The 18,750-nt window shown below is 42.7% G+C and overlaps 2 protein-coding genes across 11 annotated transcripts in view; one reads left to right on the forward strand and one right to left on the reverse strand.

The window, feature by feature from the left end:
- Positions 1–47: 47 nt before the first annotated feature.
- On the reverse strand, positions 48–17,831 carry MCOLN3 (mucolipin TRP cation channel 3). Of its 6 annotated transcripts, none has more exons than XM_087733239.1 (15): positions 17,686–17,831; positions 17,202–17,477; positions 14,540–14,769; positions 12,580–12,747; positions 11,909–12,062; positions 11,344–11,428; positions 11,167–11,263; positions 10,484–10,583; positions 8,314–8,426; positions 8,084–8,233; positions 5,990–6,118; positions 5,783–5,905; positions 5,002–5,208; positions 4,503–4,632; positions 48–2,822 (listed from the first exon to the last, which is right to left on the reverse strand). In XM_087733239.1, the coding sequence occupies exons 3-15, from the start codon at positions 14,765–14,767 to the stop codon at positions 2,803–2,805; spliced, it is 1,704 nt and encodes a 567-aa protein (XP_087589365.1). In that variant the 5' UTR covers positions 14,768–14,769; positions 17,202–17,477; positions 17,686–17,831; the 3' UTR covers positions 48–2,802. The 6 variants fall into 6 exon arrangements, with proteins under 6 accessions (XP_087589365.1, XP_087589367.1, XP_087589366.1 ...); XM_087733241.1 differs by having other exon boundaries at positions 17,202–17,307; positions 17,686–17,796; XM_087733240.1 differs by lacking the exons at positions 17,202–17,477; positions 17,686–17,831 and adding an exon at positions 16,224–16,569.
- Positions 17,832–17,931: 100 nt separating this feature from the next.
- Positions 17,932–18,750, forward strand: part of DNAI3 (dynein axonemal intermediate chain 3) — a 30,654-nt gene continuing 29,835 nt past the window's right edge. For 2 of the 5 annotated variants that reach the window (XM_087732722.1, XM_087732719.1), the window contains exon 1: positions 17,932–18,155. Coding sequence is in view for 1 of the 5 variants with exons in the window: in XM_087732719.1 (XP_087588845.1) it covers positions 18,149–18,155 (7 nt within the window). In the remaining 4 variants the exon portion in view is untranslated. The remainder of the gene's footprint in view (positions 18,156–18,750) is intronic. The other 3 variants (XM_087732723.1, XM_087732726.1, XM_087732721.1) reach the window with 2 other exon arrangements.

Below are 18,750 nucleotides of genomic sequence, written 5' to 3' on the forward strand. Positions count from 1 at the left end.
TCTTAAAAAAAAACAAAATATAGATAGATATCAGATATGTAATGCAAGCAGCATTTATTTTTCCAGTCGGAAGTGGACATTTTAAGCAGATGTAAGCCAGTAACTTGTCAGAGTACTGTTCTTCTTCCCCTATGTAACAGTGTACACCCATGGCCAGAAATATGCGACTGCTGCTCTGCTAACTTTACAAGCAGTCGTCCCTTCTTTTCCTCCCACCCCATCCTATCCTTTACTTTACACATCCTTCTCCTAATTTAAGGTAGCCCTTTCCCTCTGGCTTCACACTGTGACCCTGCCCGTTACTGTTTGAAGGCAAGTTGCCTTTCGTCAACTCTTTCCTCCCCAAACCCAGACAACTGCCAGCAATGCTGAATTAAAAGCTGTGTAGCCCAGCAGAAGCAACAGAGCGTGGGTTTCCAATGAATTTCTGCGTCTCAGTTGATTGACTTCTTAGCTGTAGCACAAGCACGGGTCATTACTTAAAAGACTCTTTACAGGGATTTCACTGCAAAACAAGCTTCACAGTGAAGTTGCTCTTCAGGCAACAGAAAGCAGTCTTCAGTGGAAGATTTCTCCTATTAGGAATTGAAAGAATCTATATAAGGTATCTTCTCCTGCTCTGGGGTCACCCATTGTAGCTTTCCATGCCTTATGTTCATACTGCAGGATTCTGTTAACATGGTTTCTCCCTGCTTCTATAAAACTTTGTAAGAATTTGATATTTTAGAGCTCTGTTGAAATTTGTTGCCAATTTCGTAACAGTGATGAAGCATACGCTTTGCCCCGTTTCTAAATGAAATCGGACTACTACTTGCCTTAAAACTGTATTGGCAAACAAACTATTCCACAGCTGTTTACAAAAATGCACCTGCATTTTGAGCAAGTTATTAACCTTAGCTTTCTCTTAACTCTGTATGAAAAAGCCTTGCTAAGAAGTCAGCCATCTGCATTTCAGTGATCTTAAAGTGCTTGCCGTCCTTGTCAGAATTCCTTGCACAAACTATGTTATACAATAGTGATGTGCACATTACATAGTGTGTGTTGTTGAAGATCCATAAGGAGTTTAAATGTGTCAACAGAAAACCATGGCCACTTAATATTTGCTTTTTGAGGCAAGATTGCCTTGAATCTCCTTGAAAGCTTCAGAAGTCTTCAATCTTAGGTGACTGTTGGAAGACAAGGATCTCAATACAGGAAACTTTCAGATACTGTGAATAATCTGTTCTGCCTACACCTTGCAGGTGGTTTGCCTTTGCTGAATTTGAACTTCATGTAATTTACAAGAGCATTTTTAGTGTAAGGTTGAATATGTGCTTATTTGTTTCTATGGCAAACTCTGAAAAGCTGTTAAACAGGATCAAACTGGGAACAGGTCCTCACGGAGTCCACAGGAACCATCCTGACTACAGGAAATGTACTCCACACACGTGGCAGAAATTGCATATTGCTATTAAGGAAAAAAAAAAGCTCCTATATTAACCTAGCAACATATTTACTCTTAAGATGAATACTGACACACTCATTGCAGCTGGAAGTGTTTATTGTAGCACATTTACAATGTGTAAACATTCAGAAAGAACATGTTTAGTGTCCTCCACCTTTGTGCACAGCATTATACAATGTCACACATACCTATGGGATTGTTGCTCACAAATGCAGGTTATCTAAAATATGCTTCCCTTTGGTTTTCTATTCTGCTCCCAGACTGAATAGACTATAGAAAATAAGGCATCCATTAAACGGTATCACAATCAACAAAGTATATAAACTAAGCTGTCAAACTGAACTTTTATAAGATCTAATGTTTCAGACAGCCGCTGACAGTACCAGATTATGAGGTTGGTAGGAAACATCCAGTTTCTAAAGCATGGAGAGATATGACTCTCAGAGACATATCTATTAAATACATACGTGTTTAACTTAGTTTAGACTTCAGGTTTACAGACTTGTGTACCACAGGAAGATTTCAAATAAAAAAATAGATATTTCGAAAGTGCTTTTGTCTGACTTTTCCTTTAAAAACATAAGGTCAGCACACTGCGAAGCTGAAGGCTGTAACTGATCCTACCCAGAGCTGGATATAGGAGAACATCTACATTTCTCCCACTCAACTCAGCCCTCAAACTTCAGTTCTGGCCCGGCATATCCCTGGCCTCTCTGAGAAGAGACTGCCACTTACATTAAGTGGTATTTATGTTTATATAAATATTTAGTTTATGCTCTCAGACATAGTTGAATGGCTTGTGTATCAATTCACTGTAATGTCTCTAGAAACAAGTTACACCAAATTTCATAGTTTTAGTTTATTTTTACTATGAATGTAGATAAACAAGAAATGCTGAGGGCTCTAGAGTGAGCTTTCATTCACTCCGTGCTGGGTCAGCCACAGCTAGATAATGCCTGCAGTACTGAGGGCTAGGTTGGTGTTCAAAGTTGCAGTTGTCCAGCACTATTTCTACTTCTTGTTGAAAGCTACTGCATTTCTAGTCTACTCACATAATCTAGCCAAGTCTCTGCACACAGACAGCTTTTTAATGCCCTTTGCATTCTAGCACAATTTAACTGAGGAAACAAATAGAACAAATCTAATAAAAAAACCAACCCCCCAAGACCCCTGAACTAGCAGTGAGAGTGCCTAATCAGAAAGACTGTAAGTTTATCGCAAGCTTCTGCCACAGGCTTACGCTGTTTTTTGAGAAAAGCAAATTCAGGGTTTAGGTGTAAGGTTTTCCACCAGCTCCACTGTCCAATTCTTGCAATGTGTGCTGCTTTAAAGCCTCCATGATACACTCCCACAATCCATTACGTATGTTCACTAGGACCTGTACAGGAGAGGGAGAAAAAAAGTTGTCAGGTGCATGCATCAAAACAATAGTTTCATTGTAGAGGAGCCTTAAAAATGCATCTGAACTATTTAATTACTAATTTGACATACACTGGTAAGAAACTGCTATGAACCACTGTGAAACAGTTTGAATATGTGAAAGAATTAAGAGGAGCCTTGTATGTCCTGTAGGAGCATAGGACTGTTTAAAGAGCAGAAGCCATAGAACTGATAACCCAACGTCCCAACTGAGATGCTTATTTATTCCTACAGATCATTTGTTTCAAAGTAAAACCAGAAGGCCACGGTACTGAGCTAAAGGAGCAACGTTCAGTATTTGCAGGCAACTGCAAAGTCAGCCCCTGGTCTAGCTTCTAGAGAAAGAAACACACCATTTCCAGTTTGGAATATTAACATGCATAGTATGAGGCACGCATGTGGATCAACACATTTTGGACCAGGATAAAAATCACTAAAGAGCAGGTAATCAGTTCAGGAAACAAGGATCTGAAACCAGGCACTTCAATGCCTACAGCTCTGTTTGAGTCCAGGGCACTGCTGGCTGCCCAATGCTCCTGAAGAACAAATTGCTTGAGAGTAACCAATTTTTCCCTTTCCAATGTTCTTCTAGAGTCCTGATCCCCACCTCCAGGTCAGTGGGAGAAGTATTACATCCCCAGCCTGTCCCACCTCGCGTTGCGTTTCTTGCCTGGTTAAGCTGAGAGGTGTGTGCAGAAAAGGAAATATTAACATTTCGGTGCCCTTTACCCAGGAGTAAGATGCCCTGCTCTGCTTCATCCCACACTTTCATTTCAAGAAAGGCACTCAGTTAGAACAGCGGCTCTCCGCTCTGCATTGTCTGGCTGCAGGCTCTGCTCTCTCCCTGCTCCAAAATATGCCCCCCTTCTCCTCCTCCTCAGAAATATAGTCTATCTGGCATATAACAATATAGCGCACCAGAAAAGCCCAATACCAAGGAGCTGCAAATGCCTTTGATCTTTTTAATCAAGCTGCAAATATTTTAAGGCTCTCCCACCAAGGGACCCTTCAGCAAGCAAGACTCAGCAGTTGCTGCCAGCCAGGTTAAATATAAACCATGTAACTTGCCATCAGTATTCCTGGAGAAACAAAACTTCAAATAACTGAAGCATTAAGCTTTCCGTAGTGGAATGTTAGGCAATCCTTTTCCAAACGCTGTGATAATATCTTGAACTGTATGCTATCTTACAACCTTGGCAAGCTTATTTTCTCCCTAAGTTTCAGGCCTGCTACCATTTAAGCTAGGACACCTTACTGCACAAGGTATCATTAAAAAGACAACACTGAATGAGTTCAGTAAGTCCTGACTATTGCAATAAGTGTTAATGCTTGTGCATTATACATACGGGGTTGCTCAGTTACTGTATATATTATCTAACTTTCTGTACTATTTTTCATATGTGAAGTAATTCTTAATTTAAAAGTTCCCTCACCTCTCCTAAGGAGTTTGTTGGCTGCAGACATTTCACTGAAATGCTCCATTCTAGAGCATTAGAAATAGTTTGGGATTTTTGTGGTTTTTTTTTTCCCCTCCACTCCCCAAAATTTAAGTACTCTTCACAAACATTATACCAGGGACATTTTGTGGTGTGTTGCTTCTGCATATACATTAATGTATAATTTTAATGTAGGTACGTACCGTTACAACAACAGAAGAGAGATACAGAACTCTCATCCTCTAACCTGTACCTGCCAGAGTTTGGTAAGTCTTTGCACTGTGATATAAATCTCTGAAGTTCTGTCTCCGGAAAGCCATCTTGCTGGTAGTGCTGAAAATTGATATTTAGTTAAACCTTTAGCAGAGCAAAACCACACAATAACCCAAATCCTCCCCAGACCACTTTTCAGACATTGCTTAAGCCTGAATTTAGAAGATTCAGAGAGGTGAATATGGAATTACTGCTTTTCAGTAGATATTTAGCTTCCATTGGGGCAGGAAATCAGATAGGCTTGTAAGAAAACTGAAGTAGGGAAGGACTAAAAACTTCTGGTCATCACTCTGCACCCTCAAAAGTAGCCATTATATTTATTCTTTAAATTGGCATGCACTGCAAGTCAAAATACTGAGGGAGATGAGAGCCTTGATAGCACCAATCTTGCATTTTTATTCCAAACGAAGAGTAAGAGTTGATGCTTACCTTGACGGTTTCATACGTATCGGTAATGAGTGCAATGAAGAGACTCAGCACCATGTAGATGAACAGGCTGATGAAGGAGTAGAGGTAGATCCTACTGAATAACCAGACCAAGTAACTTTTCTGCTGCATTTTTGCAAAGGTGGCAAACATGTCATCTCCATTGATCAATGAAAAAAGACATTCGGAAACCATGTTCAGAGAGCGAAACTAGAGAGAAGGGAAGAAGACAAGGACATCCGTCGCCGCTTTATTTGGATCCAAAGACTGTACATAACATGAAGAAGATACACAGCTGTTGACTGGCTGCCTTGGATCTCTTTGTATGCCCAGGGGATGACAAGGTGCAAACAGTAGAACATTTGAGGAATGAGCAAAGGTTGTCACCTCCTGTACACGTACACATTCAATTCATTCACCCGTAAACTCCTGCTGGAGCAGGTAAGCCAATTTAACTTTTGAAAGGGATAAGAATAAAGTCTCCAAAGCTTTAGTCTGACACCAGTGTTCTGCACGATGAAAACTATTTCTCAAAATACCAGCATGTGATTGGGAGTCACAGCAGCTTCTACTTCTGACTCAGAGCTTTCATAACTCGAGGAAAGTCTGATTGAGTCATGGAAGTCAGGCTCCTCAATCAGAGCAGCATCATGTTGAAGATGCGCTATTTTTATATTAAGGGAAGCCTTGACATGGAAACTTAGAAGACAACAGTAGTAATCTCTCATTTGTTTGAAATCCATTCTGTTATTCAAGTTGTCTTTTTTCGTGTTAAGTATATTACCTTCACATGATATGGTCCCAGTACAATCCATCCACAGAAACAATAGCCCAGGTAGATCATAGCAGCACAACAGCAGAACCTCATTACGTTGGGCAATGCTGCTCGCAGTGTTAGAATGAGAAGCTACACAAAGCAATGCAGACAGTTAGAATTCAACCAGGCATTTCTTCCAGTCCTCTTATAGCAACAAACAGAATAAATACCAACAGCATGAAGATCCCAGGAGATCCTTACATTATACTTCTGAAAGAAACCTAGGTAGCGAATGACTCCAAGCCACACAAGCATAGTGGATGTTCCTAGGAGTATGCTACAGACATCGTAACTTGTCAGACTCTAAAAAAAAGAAGAAAAAAGAAAAACAAAATCAAGTCTGACAACAACTGACAGGTTCTAAATTTGACTCTCATTACTACAAAGATCTTTTAAGAAACATTTTTTTCCTTGGCAATCTCTCCCGTTAAAAATTACTTTGGGGCAATATGCATTAGAGAGCAGAAGTCCCACCAAAGAGCAAGGACGCTTTCAAGTGTAACTCACTTCATGTTTGGCTGTTTGGAAAATAGATTCTGACAAGACAAGCTTCACTTGCAAGGCCAAGAAAGCAGCTGCACTGCAGGTGCAGAGACACCCCCTCTGTACCTGGCTCACTAAGACCTGCAGACTGGCGCTGCAAACATTTTTATGCTGCTACCAGACCTGCAGCAACTGCTTCTAGAATCTGCATCAGTAGATTCCCCAGAGCAGCTTGGGAATCTCTCCACTGCATCCCAACGTACAGTGTAGACGTGACTTTAGAACTGCAGAGCAAAGAAGGTTCTTCCAGCACGTAGGCAAAGCAGTTTTGAAAAAATAGCATGACTTGTCAGCAGAGCTCAGATAAATACTAAGGAGGATCTTGTCAGGTAGCCGGGAACTGTGAGGTGTAGAAAGCTATCAAGGAGAAGACTAATTAGCTTCTAATTAATTCTAACTGGAACTTCATTTATATTTTATTGGCACTTCACTGGTTTTTTCCACCTATACATACCGGCCTGTTTTCGTCCAAGGTAGCATATACCCTGTTCCCTGAACTGCAGCTCTAGTTTGAAATGAATCGTGACAGCTTACTTGAATAAGAAGTTTTCACTATTTTCTGTTTTTATTCCTCTAAGAGTTGGCTAATCTTTTACATTAGCATAATTCATTTACAGCTTAATAAAAAACAAATTTAGGCTACTTTAATGTGAACTTGTTATTCAGCCATTAACTGTCACACAGTAACATGGAACAAGATCTTGTTGTTATGGCTTGCAAAATGAAGTGAAATGTACCTGTAGAGAAGAGTTTTAGTAAAATACTCTCTTAGAAAATAAACATATATAAATAGACGTATTTATATACATATATAAGATACCGGAATCCCAAATGCAAGATCTTACTCCAGTCTTGTTCTTGTCTTTGCTTCTCCCAAAGCAGGATGGAGTTATCTCTTATCGTAGCCAACTTCCTCATAGCTTCTTTCTACTCCTAAGAACTGAGTTTATAGTTCCTAAGGTAAGATAGGGCAATTTGTACAGGGCGTTTATGATAGTCAAGCTGTCACCAGATGGATTTCAGACCCATCCTTTCATCATTACTGTCCAAAGTCTGTTGTGTTGCAATGTCACGCTTCAAAGTCACACTTCTGCTACAGATTTGGTGAAGAACAACATTATCTGAATATTAGAGTGCTTCAGAATAGCATATTACAATAATTTTTCTTCCCTAATTCTGGCTGGACATACTATGTTTTAAAAAGATTTTTTTTTTCTATATCAAGTTTATTTTAGAAATTGAAGGCCTAGAACCTGGCTATGGCTGACTGTTATGTACACGTTAGAAACCAGAAGCTGTGAAAGCAGCAAAGTGATGTTTAAAGGAAGAGTCTCTGTGCTAGTTAAACACTTGTTAAATGAGGAACAGAAAGTTAAATGCTAAATCTAAAAAAAAAAAAAAAGTCAAATAAGCAAACTGGTCCTAAATCGGGAAGAGAGGAAGTCAACAGTCTTAAACTTTCAGAGATTAAGTTTGTTTTATTCCTTGGAGTCACAAAGCAGCAAAGACAATTAGAACTATAATATCTGGTGATATTTGGAGTTTTTCAATCTTGCAATTGGAAACAACACATCTCAGTTATAATTCCACAGAAGAAGATAGAGTTTTAAAATGTCATGCCACTCAGAATCAAGTATAGCCAGCCTAAAGTCCTCCAAGAGATTTAAATGTAGCTGGGACAGAAACAATCTGTTTTGCTTCCACCTGACAGTATAAAAAGCTTACCTTGGCTTGTATCTCCATCTTTAGAGTTGATCCAACAATAGTTAAGACATCGCTAACCATAATCAGGATGTACCATCCATTGACAAATTCCATTTGATCACTGAGGGATACTTCTTTCTTATAATAATATAGGAAAAAGCTTACAAATTCCTAGGGGAAAGGAGGAAAGAAAAAAGTTAATCAGACTTACACAAGCCATGAAGACTTTCCGAAGAAAGAGTTATACTCACCCTTTGTAGCCGAATTCCTTTAACCACTGATCGTGTGCAAAGGATCAATGAGGCCAGACAAGTCAATATAACAAAAGCATCAAAGATCATCATGTAATGAGTGTTCTTCTGTACTGCAAGAACAAAAATGTACATGTTTATAATCAGATGCATTTCATCTTGTTGACCATCTTCAGTATTGAAATAAGAATCAAGTTTTGATGTTAACTATGTTTATACAACTGAATTAAGAAAAAATCTTAGCATTCTTCCCACAAAAGTTTTATCTATCTGACATATTTTTATGAGAGACACAAGTGCATCTGCACTACAGATACCACTTCAGTTAATTTAGGAAGGTTGATACCACATCAAAAATATACCAGAATGTGAGTGCTTCTTACAGCCTTGTGAAATTAGAGGTGGGAGTTGCCCATTTTACAAGTACTGGAATGGCCGTTGGAGTGACAGAACTTGTCAAAAAAGAAAAAAAATATTAAAAAAAAAAAAAATCCCAGGAACTTTACAGTATGTATCTTCTCTTCCAGACCAGTATTTGACTATCAGATAGGTTTTCTGTCCTAGAACAGTGCAGATAATTTGCATTGCTGCTCAGCTAGCCAAGACCAACATTGAACTAGACATAAGTTCTCCATCTCTTACGTTACTAAAATTCACAGTCTTGATCAACTAAGGTCAAATTTTGCACCAAATCTACCACTAGACATCTTTCTGGTGTTTATACCTATCATACAGCTGAAACTAGATGAGACAGTATAAGGATTAGATTTTTAATGCTAAAAGAGTGATTGTTTGAGAAAAAAAAATTGCAACAAATGAATGCTAAATTTGCAAGAAGAGGCAGCAATTCTCCAAAATGGGATGCCGAAGTTCTAGTTGACTTCACAAACTGCACTGCTCGGAAAAAGCCCACGTACTTCTTGCTTATACCAAAGTCACTAACACATGTACTGTTGCCAATTAAGTTGGTTTTGCAGTGTAGTCCAGAACAGCAACAACTTCTTGTTGTCCGATTGCAATCATTACCTTTGTATTTTTCCTTGTCTTTCAGAAAATAATACAGCGTACTCCAGGAGATGATTTTGAAAACCGTTATAAAGGCAATCTACATAGATACCAAATGTGGATTACTACAGAAGGCTGGTATCAAAACCTTCTTGTATTGCTGCACTAGCAATCCGTTAGAGGTAGCATGCCATCTGGCGTGCATTTATAACATGGCAGCTAGCAAAGCTAGTTGATAAAGAGTGTTTAGTGGAATATGCATTTGCATAAGTGGTGTGTTTTGTACTCTGTGATGCATTTCATTAAATTCCCCAAAATTAATTCCAATCTGGATCTTTAAAAAAAACACCTTCTCTTTTTTTTACTACCAGCTCTTCACTTCCTAACCTAGGCATAGCAAAGGGGAAAGTGGCAAAGTAGAAAAATGGACCCGATTCAACCTATTGCTTACTTCAGGGAAAAAAAATGAAAAAATAAGTGGAATTTAGAGTCCTGGAAAGCTTATGGCTTTCAAAGATATTATTTTCTCTAATCAAAAAAGATCTCAGACAATGTTTTGACCAGACCCAATAGCTGCCAAAAAGGGTGCTCCTGTAAGTAACTATTTAAGATGGATTATTTAACCATACTGTGCATCTCAGTTACACCCAAATACACACCAAACATCATTTAAGCAGCAGTAAGAAGTCTTTCTAGCCATTCCACTCTAGCAAGCCTTAGCAACAGTGCTTCCTTGTCTTTCCTGGTGCTAAGTCCTGAAATAAGAGTGAATCAGTTTCAACTTTCCACCACTATCATGTGTCCTTCTGTTGCCTGGTGCTAGCAGAACGGTTCACAGCCCTACCTTAAGCGGTGAGCAGCATAAGATCAGTAGCCAAAGCTAGAAGGATGCACAGCGAGGTGTGGAAAAATTTTGGTTTGACAGCATCAATGGTGCAAATTTTGAGAACTGCTAGGGAAAGTAATGGTGTGGCTGGGTTCCCAGGATTTCAGATCAGAGGTTGAAGAACAACAGTTCCTTAGAAAATCAGGATTTAGAGCACACCTGCTAGAGAATGTATGTCAATAGTGCCTCATCTTTTAATAAAGAAAAAGGTTAACAAACATTGTGCTAGTGTGGCAGAAGTTTAGCATGAAAATTTGAACACAGTTATATGTCACTTACTTGATCCAGAAACATGCCAGTCTTTACATTCCCTGATCGCTATGTCGTTGTCTAGACTTATTTTAATTCTTCCACTATGTGCTTTATTATCAAACAGGATCTGTATTAACAAAAAAAAAAAGTGCATGTCTTTTTAAAGTTAAACCATTACATATGTAGCACACTGTATTGCTAAGCTTGCATAATGATTCAGAATAATTCTCCTAGGGGAGAAGTTACGAAACTTGTTTAAGTTTAAGGTAATTGCAGTTTATTCAAATAAATGCTGTCAAAGTGAAAGAAAAATCTGGTGAACCACATATTTGCCACAAATTGCTTGATCAGCTAGATACTAGGTGAAATAATTATTTTAAACTCTATGATCTGAAAACAACCTTTCCTAGAAGCATCTCTCTAACGAGAAGAGGTTTATGCTTTCGTTATACTTCAGATGGATTAGAGCACAAAAGGCTGTAAGTCGAGTAAGTGCTTCAGGACCACATCACGAGCACTCAAAGCTTAACCTCCCACTGGCGGTTATTTACAGGGTATGCTAAGCCACGACAGAGTAATCCAGACACCACTGGGGACCAGTCAATGGTGCCCAACATGCTTCAGAAAACATCTGCACTGACTGTGCATGGTAAACCAGCAAGAACGATTCGCGTTTTGAACAGAAAGACACGCAGCAGGCTTCCGTGTACCGTCAGAGTGAAATCGTAACAGTCAGGGAGCTCGTGGTGACGAACGGTCTGGAGGTTGATTGCCTTCAGATTGAACATGAGCTGCACCGTCACCAGCCTGCAATAGAGCTTTGTATTAGCTTTTCACAGGGAAAATGCATGTATACCCCAATACAGGAGGTGCTGATTCCTCCTCACCTGTGGAAATCCAGAGTGAAATTCAAATTGTGCTTTCCCACTGTTGTGTTGTCTAACGGCGTCAGCGGCTCAATGTACAAGCAGTCTGCAATGGATAAGTACTCACAGCAATACCTCGTGGGTTATCATGCTCCTTAACTGTAATCTGCCTTGCCCACTCCCAAGGCTGGAAAGAGCTGTTGACTAGCCAGGCAAGATAGCACGCTTAAGTGAGGAGTCGTTTGGAAAGTTAGCTGACAAATAGATTGGCTTCCCTGAACCAGCCAAATTATTCATTGTGAATTCATAGGGAAGGCTCCTGAAATTACCCCGATATACTTGTATTAGATGGTCGTCAGTGCTAACAGCTCATCACTTGTTTTGTGGCAGTAGCCATAAAGGACTGTTACCTTGGAGGTGAGGGCTAGAGGTTAGTTACACGGTAGTTTTCTTGCCATTTTGGCTCGTAGTAAGTTCAATATAGATCATTTGATAGGACTATACAATACTGGATGTTTATGAGAATTCATCATATATGTAGGGTCCCTCCTCCCAAAGAACTGATACAATAGATTAGGTTCGTTACCAGTCACAATCTCTGGGTCTATATCAAAGGTGTCATTTCCAGGACAGATGGTTCCTCGCTTGTAGAACTGCTGACACACAGCCAGAGCTGTCTCTTCTGCTCCCCTCTTCTCATAAGCATGGTTTCCAACAGAAATGTTGGGCAGCTGTAAGTACTAAAGTTCAGAACAAACAGACAAACCAACTTAGATGGCACCAAAACCGCTCGTCTCTGAAAAACACCCCAGGATCTGTGCCACAACCCATCCTTTTTATTTAAAAGGTCACCTAAAGAACTCTGAAACCTACACCACACTACAGCTGAGTCCTTGAATACTTTAAGGTATTTGACAAAAACAGCAAGTGCAGGATTTGGATCTAAATACCTTTTTGCTTATTATTTTTTTTCTCTTTACAGTCCTTACTAGAAAGCCTAATCTTTATTTGCAAAGCACTCTGGCTCAAATCCAAGGTTTGCATTTCGTGCAGAATTAGTATATTGACTAGCTTTAAGGATGTCGCCACAAGTACAATGCTCTGGCAATGACAGAAAACCTGAACGAGTCGACATTCTAGTCTTAAGCAACTGACACAGAAGTTCAATTTCGGACATCAGCAGGGGAAGGTGGAAGAAGAAAAAGGTACGCAGGTAAAGAGCATATGTATTGTATACATTGCAGCGACAATCCTTACCTGGTTTATTGCAAAGAATATCTGGTCATAGACATCTGTTTGTGTGTATACAGCATAGGTATCATCCATTCTGTCCATGTATCCTTTCAAGAAGAGATGTTTGAATGCAACAGTGTTCTCTTCTTTGAAGGCAACCACCATTTGGTTGCTTAATCCAAAAACCACCAGCTGAAAAAGACATTTATATTTCCTGTTCAAAGACAAAGTTGGCTTCTGGCTTAACATGTGAATCCTGTCCTGCAAACAGCCACTCTTTTATCATGCAGGTAGACAGGGCACTTATATGCAGGCTGCTCCATTTCACAGCTGGTCAAAAGAAAGTTTGACTTTAGGAATCAATGGGTTTCAAGAACGTTCCTTTAACATGTTCACCAGCATCTTGGCCAAGGACTCGCATTTTTACAAAGAAAAGGATACTATATCAAATTCAAGCTACCCATACACTGTTACACGTGCTTTGTTAGTTCAGCCTGACACTAATGGGACTTGCCTTGGGGAATATCAGCGTACCTCAGCCAAAAAGGCAGGACAGGACTTAACCAGACCCCACTTTGAAGTCCTCACTCCAGTGCAGAAAAGGCAAATTGAGGACAACTCAGGAAAACAAACATCCCTCTCTTAGATTTGCGTGAAAGGTGCTTTGAGAATAACCGATCAAACCTGTGCTTGTAACAGGATAACCTCTGAAGCTGTCAAAAAAATATATTGCAATTGTTCATGAAAAGTTAGCATAAAACCCTGCTAGCTACTATCCAGGCTGGAAAAGGTTTCTAGAAGAATGTGACGTATTGTTTGTGGGAGCTCGCAATTCTCTTTCGTGACTATTGTTTCAAATCTAGTGTCAGCAGTATTGTGAAGAAACTTATCAGAGTTAAGTCTGAATCAGTAGTCTACAGATTAGTTTTATTGCCACAATGCAGACTGGATATTTAGGTTTTGATAAGGATGACAATAAAATGCTCTGCGGGCAAGCTCAGCGTGCTAGGCACACAGGAATACACCAGCAAATCAACAGTGCTAAAATTGAATTACCTACTGGCAGATTTTCGCTCAAAAGGCTAAATCAGCATCAGTTTCTTTCTTATTTAGGTTCTTCCACGATCAAATTTTATTTTTAACTGCGAAATGGGACAGATGATAATCAGAGGATGATGGTACATTTCAAACTAAAGCGGTAAGTAAGGGATACAAACAGACTGCCAAATGTATAGCAAAAGAATTATTATTCCTGCAGTTTGTCCCATCATTCATGCAACCGTGGAAAACATTCTCCTCCATACTTGTATTGTCATAGCACTGACACCACCATAAATGTAAATCACATGCGGGCAACTCTGAAGGATCATCACCTGAGGCATTAGAAAGATTTTATGAAAGATCTTCTTCTGCCTTAACCACAGAACTTTGAGACAAACAGTTGCATTGTAGGCAGCAGATAAATGTCTTACATGAAATCTATGGTGCAAGGCTGGGTGAGAGGAGGAGTGGGGCAAAATTTCTGTTTTTTTTCAATACAAGAATTTGTATGCCATATGCAAGGCATAAGCAAACATCATGAAAAAGCTACCAATTTCAGTTCTTATCGCTGTGATATTGAAACACGAGCAACTGTTCCTTCCCTCGAACACAAACACACTTAGAGTGAAGACGGTATTGGGGGGAACTGATGTGTAAGGATGCCATCCTTTGGGGGGGGAGGGAAAGGGAAAAAAAAAAAAGTAAAGTAGAGCCCTTCAACATGGTTCCTTTCATCTCCGCTCTTAGGAAAGCTATCTTTCAGTCAATAGTTTTAGGAGAAAATGATGCCATCTGAGATCTAAGCTGTATATATGCAACTAAGACAGTTTTGCAGCCTATCCTCTCCCTCTCTCTGGATCACACCAAGAATAGCATTTGTCCCTGCACTCCTTATTTGAATTCCCATGGGCTAAGAAGAGTCCCTGCTTCCCTAGTTACTGACCTGAATAGTAACCATTGCTATTTTGAGTAGCTGAATCCCAAGTTTCCAAGGTTTCCTGCCCCGGGCCCAGAATTTCTCACATGGGTTCATGAAGAAGAATTTTAACTTCCTTCGAAGCTGGTCTTCCAAAAGCCCCTCCTGTGATACTGACAGGTGTCGTCTGTAGCTGCAAAGATTTTCATCATTGTGAGCACTGCAGCTGCTCACGGCCACTTCAGGATTTTCCATTTCTGAAATGAAAAGAAGCCCGTGTCAGTTGGAAAACATGCAAGCATGGATACAGTAGCGTCAGATCAGTCTGCATTGACAGCCTGGACTCCAAAGATGTTTACCTTCTGTGAGAGGCACTTGCACATGACACTGAATTTAAGACCTTCCTCATGATATTGCATATGTTCTGCACAATGCAAACAAAAGTTTGGGCAAGCTCTTAAACTTGCAGATAGGCTGTCAGGACATTTATTTAATAGTGGAATTTCTGCCCCTTTGGAATTATGGAGTCACTTGCTGAAAACGTCTTCCTCTCTCACTTGCCAGCACCGCCACATATGCAAGACATCCTGACTCATTTCCTTCTGTGTCCAGAAGGGTACCAAATGAGTGTTTACTCTTCTGGAAAACTTATCTACTTCTGTAGCTAGCATTTTTCGCTGCTGTCCAGTCCTTGAAAGAAATGGGATTTTCAAGACAAGACAGCATTTTTCTTAGCCATCAGTATTAGCATCGTTCGCTCTTGGAAATGGAGACCCAGCATGCCAAACTGCAGTTCAGATAAATTACCTGAGCGCATTAACTTGTCATTTAGCAAGATTATATCTATGTCTTCAGCCATAAAAGGCTGAACGCAAACCAACGGTGATCATGAACGAGACAAAATGACCAAAAGGTTATCGTATTCAAGCATCATGGTTAGCCAGAGGCTCACATTTTAGATGAGTGTGAGGGGAATGATTAGAAGAGAACCTTATAAACATAGTTCAAGACGTTACTCTCTATAGTATTCAGCATGTTTAGATGTTAATCTGTTACTAACTTCACTGACTCCCAAACATTTTATAAATGCTTTATAAAGTACTTCAGAGGTAGCCAGGAATATTTATTTCAGATAAAAGATTTTTGACATTAAGAACAGAGGAGGCAGGCTAAGTTGTGAATAAATTTAAAGATGTGCCATATTAGACAAATTATTTTTAATTTGCATAAGAAAAGTTTCTCATAAAACTCAAACAAAAAAAAAATCATCACCAAGATTAATTTTTAAAAACGCATCGATCACATCCGCTTTCCTCAAGCAGCCATCGCACACACCAGAGCACGAGTCTGTTTTCAGATACTATTCAAGACCCTCAATTTCCCCATCTGTCCCGAGAGGGCAAGAAAAGTTTTGAATCAGCAGTTTAACACTTAGAATAGGCCCATAAATAAGCTTAAAAAAAAAAAAAAAAAAAAAAAAGCTCCAGTTTTATCAGGTCTCCATTGTCCTGCGGGACACAGTACGCCACAGCTTCCACTCATCTTTCTTACAGCTGATCAGTCATTTCTAAGTTAAGCCCTACCCTGATGCTGCAATGTTCCTGTCAATGTATGTGCTCGATTTAAAAAAAAGAATATATATATATATATATATAAAATACATATATAAATATAAATACACACACACACACACACACACACACTCCTTGACCTGACGGTATCGGCTTGAGAAGACGTCCCAGGCAGACGTAACACACAGAAAGTGTTTTCCCGTTAACGCGCGCAGAGACGCGCGGGCCCCGCGGCGGAGGGCGCCCGCCCCGCCGCTTCACCCCCTCTGCCGAGCCGTTACGAAGGGTTACAAACACCGGCAGCCGGTCAGGACCTCACGGCCCCCCAGGTCGCACAGGGGGACGACGCGGGCCTCTCCTCCCCTCCGCAGGGGCCCCGGGAGCCGCATCCCCGGCCGCGGCGGAGCAGCAGCCCCCGCTGCCCCTCCCGGGCTCGGCGAGCCCCGGCCGGGCGCTGCTTCACCCTGGCATCCTCTGGGATCCGCCGCCCCCGCTTCGTGCTTTCAAAGCCAAGGCTTCGGCGTACCTGCCAGCCGGCTGGCGTTACGGCCGGCCGGGTCCCGCTGCTCCCTGGCCGCCCGCCCACGCAGGCAGCGGGGCCGGCGGCTGCTGGCGCCGCGGGGGCGGCTGTGGGAGCCGCCGTGGGAGCCCGCTGCCCGGAGCCCGCGGCCGGCCGCCGCCCCGCCGCTACCGGTCCGGCGCCCTCCCGGCCGGCGCGGCTCCGCAGGGGGCAGGGCCGGGGGGGGCTCCGCCGGCCTCCGCCAGCCCGCCCCAGCCTCGGGTGCCGCGCCGGGCCGGGCCGGGCCGTGCTGTCTGTCACCCTCTGCCTCACGTCCCCCTCCTGCCGCACGCGACTGGCGGCTCTATATACGCTTTCCATAGGATGGCAGTGCCGTCTCCAGATTTATTAACTTAGGCGTCTGCGTCAGGAGAAAAAAAGGTACCGCTCGTTATAATTAGCTGTGCCCCATCTGTAATTAAAAAAAAAAAAAACCCAAAAAACAAAACAAAAAACCAAACAAACCACCTTTCTGGTCACAGAATTGTAGTTATGACGGGCGGCCAGCGGTACGGTGAACAAGGTGGAATGCCTGACATGCGTAAGTCGTTCCACTTACATGCAATTAAGCTATTAAAGTTATTAACTGGACTTCAGAGAAACGGTCTCCTGTCCTGGCTCTCGGCCGGTTTCACCGCACGGCAGAAATGATCGCTTCGGTGTTGCTGCCGGGCGGGAGGATGAAGCCGGGGTTAGGACAACTGCGTCCAGTCACCAGCTGCCTCACTCGTGCTGCGAGCACCTACGCGAGCGGTGGTGTAGACAGCGAAGGTAAAACACGGACAAGGCAAACCCAAGGGGAGCAGCAGGCATCTCATGAGGGGGAACTTCCTGGCTGGAGACAGAGAAATGGAAGACAGCAAGGATCCCTCCTGCCTGCAGTGGGGAGGGCGGACGGTCCCTGGAGTGCCACCAAGGACCAGCACTGGGTGCTGCACGAACACAGAGGGAAAGATGCTCCGGGGCCTCTGTGTTTTACATTGCAGCAAAGCAAGCTAAATTGTTTTTATGCATCGAAAATATGAATGATGTGGAATACAAACCTTCATATTACCAAATCGCACCGAATCACCTCCTTCCCAGCCGGAGACGCCCCCAGCACTGCCTGGCAGCTAATGGCGAGGAGATGCTGGGGCCGGGGGACCGGGGGTGGCTCCTCTGCAGGGGCAGCTGCCGCCTACAGACCCCATCATGCCCTGCTCCCACTCCCCCCGGGCGGCGGCGAGCCGCCCGCGCACAGCCTGCCGGGACGTGTAGTTTTTATCTGAACAGCCGCCGTCCTGCGAGGAACCCCCAATAGCGGCTTCCCCTCGCGGGGGCGGGTTTGAAAAGCAGAGCGCTGATTGCCTGTCGGGAACGTCAATCCTGGCCCGCCCCGTTGCCCTGACAACCGCGCGGCGCCAGGGACGCGGCGGGCCGGGGCCGCGGAGGTAGGGGCGGCCGGCCGGGGGCGAAGGGGACCCGGCAACGCGAGGAAGCGGCCCCGCTAGTGGAAACGGGTGAAAAATGGCAGGTTTGAGAGCACGGGCAGCAGCTGGCGGGGAATACCCGCGGGGCCGGGCCGAGGCGCGGAGCCCGCGGCCTGCTCCGTGCGACCGAGACCGCCCCAGCCGCCTCTTTCACCGCGTAACCCGCCAGCGGGCTCAGCCTCCTCCTCTGGCCTTGGCCTGCGGGAGGGAAGGGACGGCGGGCCCGGGGGGTGGCTGTGCCGAAGGCTGGAGGGTGGTAGCGAGCCGGCCCGGGCGGCTGCAAACGCGCCCCTCACCCTGGCGCGAAGCCTTCCCAGCCCCCTCGGCCGGACCCCTGCCCCTCCGCAAGCGGCCTCCAAATTCAGCTCCCCGCCCCAGCCTCAGCACATGATTTTGTTCCAGCAACCTAGCTCTCGCGTTTCAAAGATGAGATGATTGTTTTTCTTACTTTTCCTTAAAAAAAAAACAAAAACTGATAGTCTTATCTAGTGTAAATCTTTACAATATAACATTTCTCGTTCAAAAGTCATAACAAGGCAAGGCAAGCTACTGTTCGCTTCCTGACAGGATCACGTTATGACAACTTATCATACTTATTATTAAATATATATTAAATATCATATATTTATAATATAATAT

This window comes from Nipponia nippon, unplaced genomic scaffold, assembly GCF_047370975.1.
Source record: "Nipponia nippon isolate SJK-2023a ecotype South Korea unplaced genomic scaffold, ASM4737097v1 scaffold_5, whole genome shotgun sequence".
NCBI lineage: Eukaryota > Metazoa > Chordata > Aves > Pelecaniformes > Threskiornithidae > Nipponia > Nipponia nippon.

Coding starts and splice junctions, on each gene's coding strand:
- MCOLN3 (XM_087733239.1), bottom strand. CDS start 14,767: ATGGAAAATCCTGAAGTGGCCGTGAGCAGCTGCAGTGCTCACAATGAT. Junction 8,427..10,483: donor CTGGCATGTTTCTGGATCAA/GTAAGTGACATA, acceptor TTGTTCTTGCAG/TACAGAAGAACACTCATTAC. Junction 4,633..5,001: donor ATACGTATGAAACCGTCAAG/GTAAGCATCAAC, acceptor ATCAATTTTCAG/CACTACCAGCAAGATGGCTT.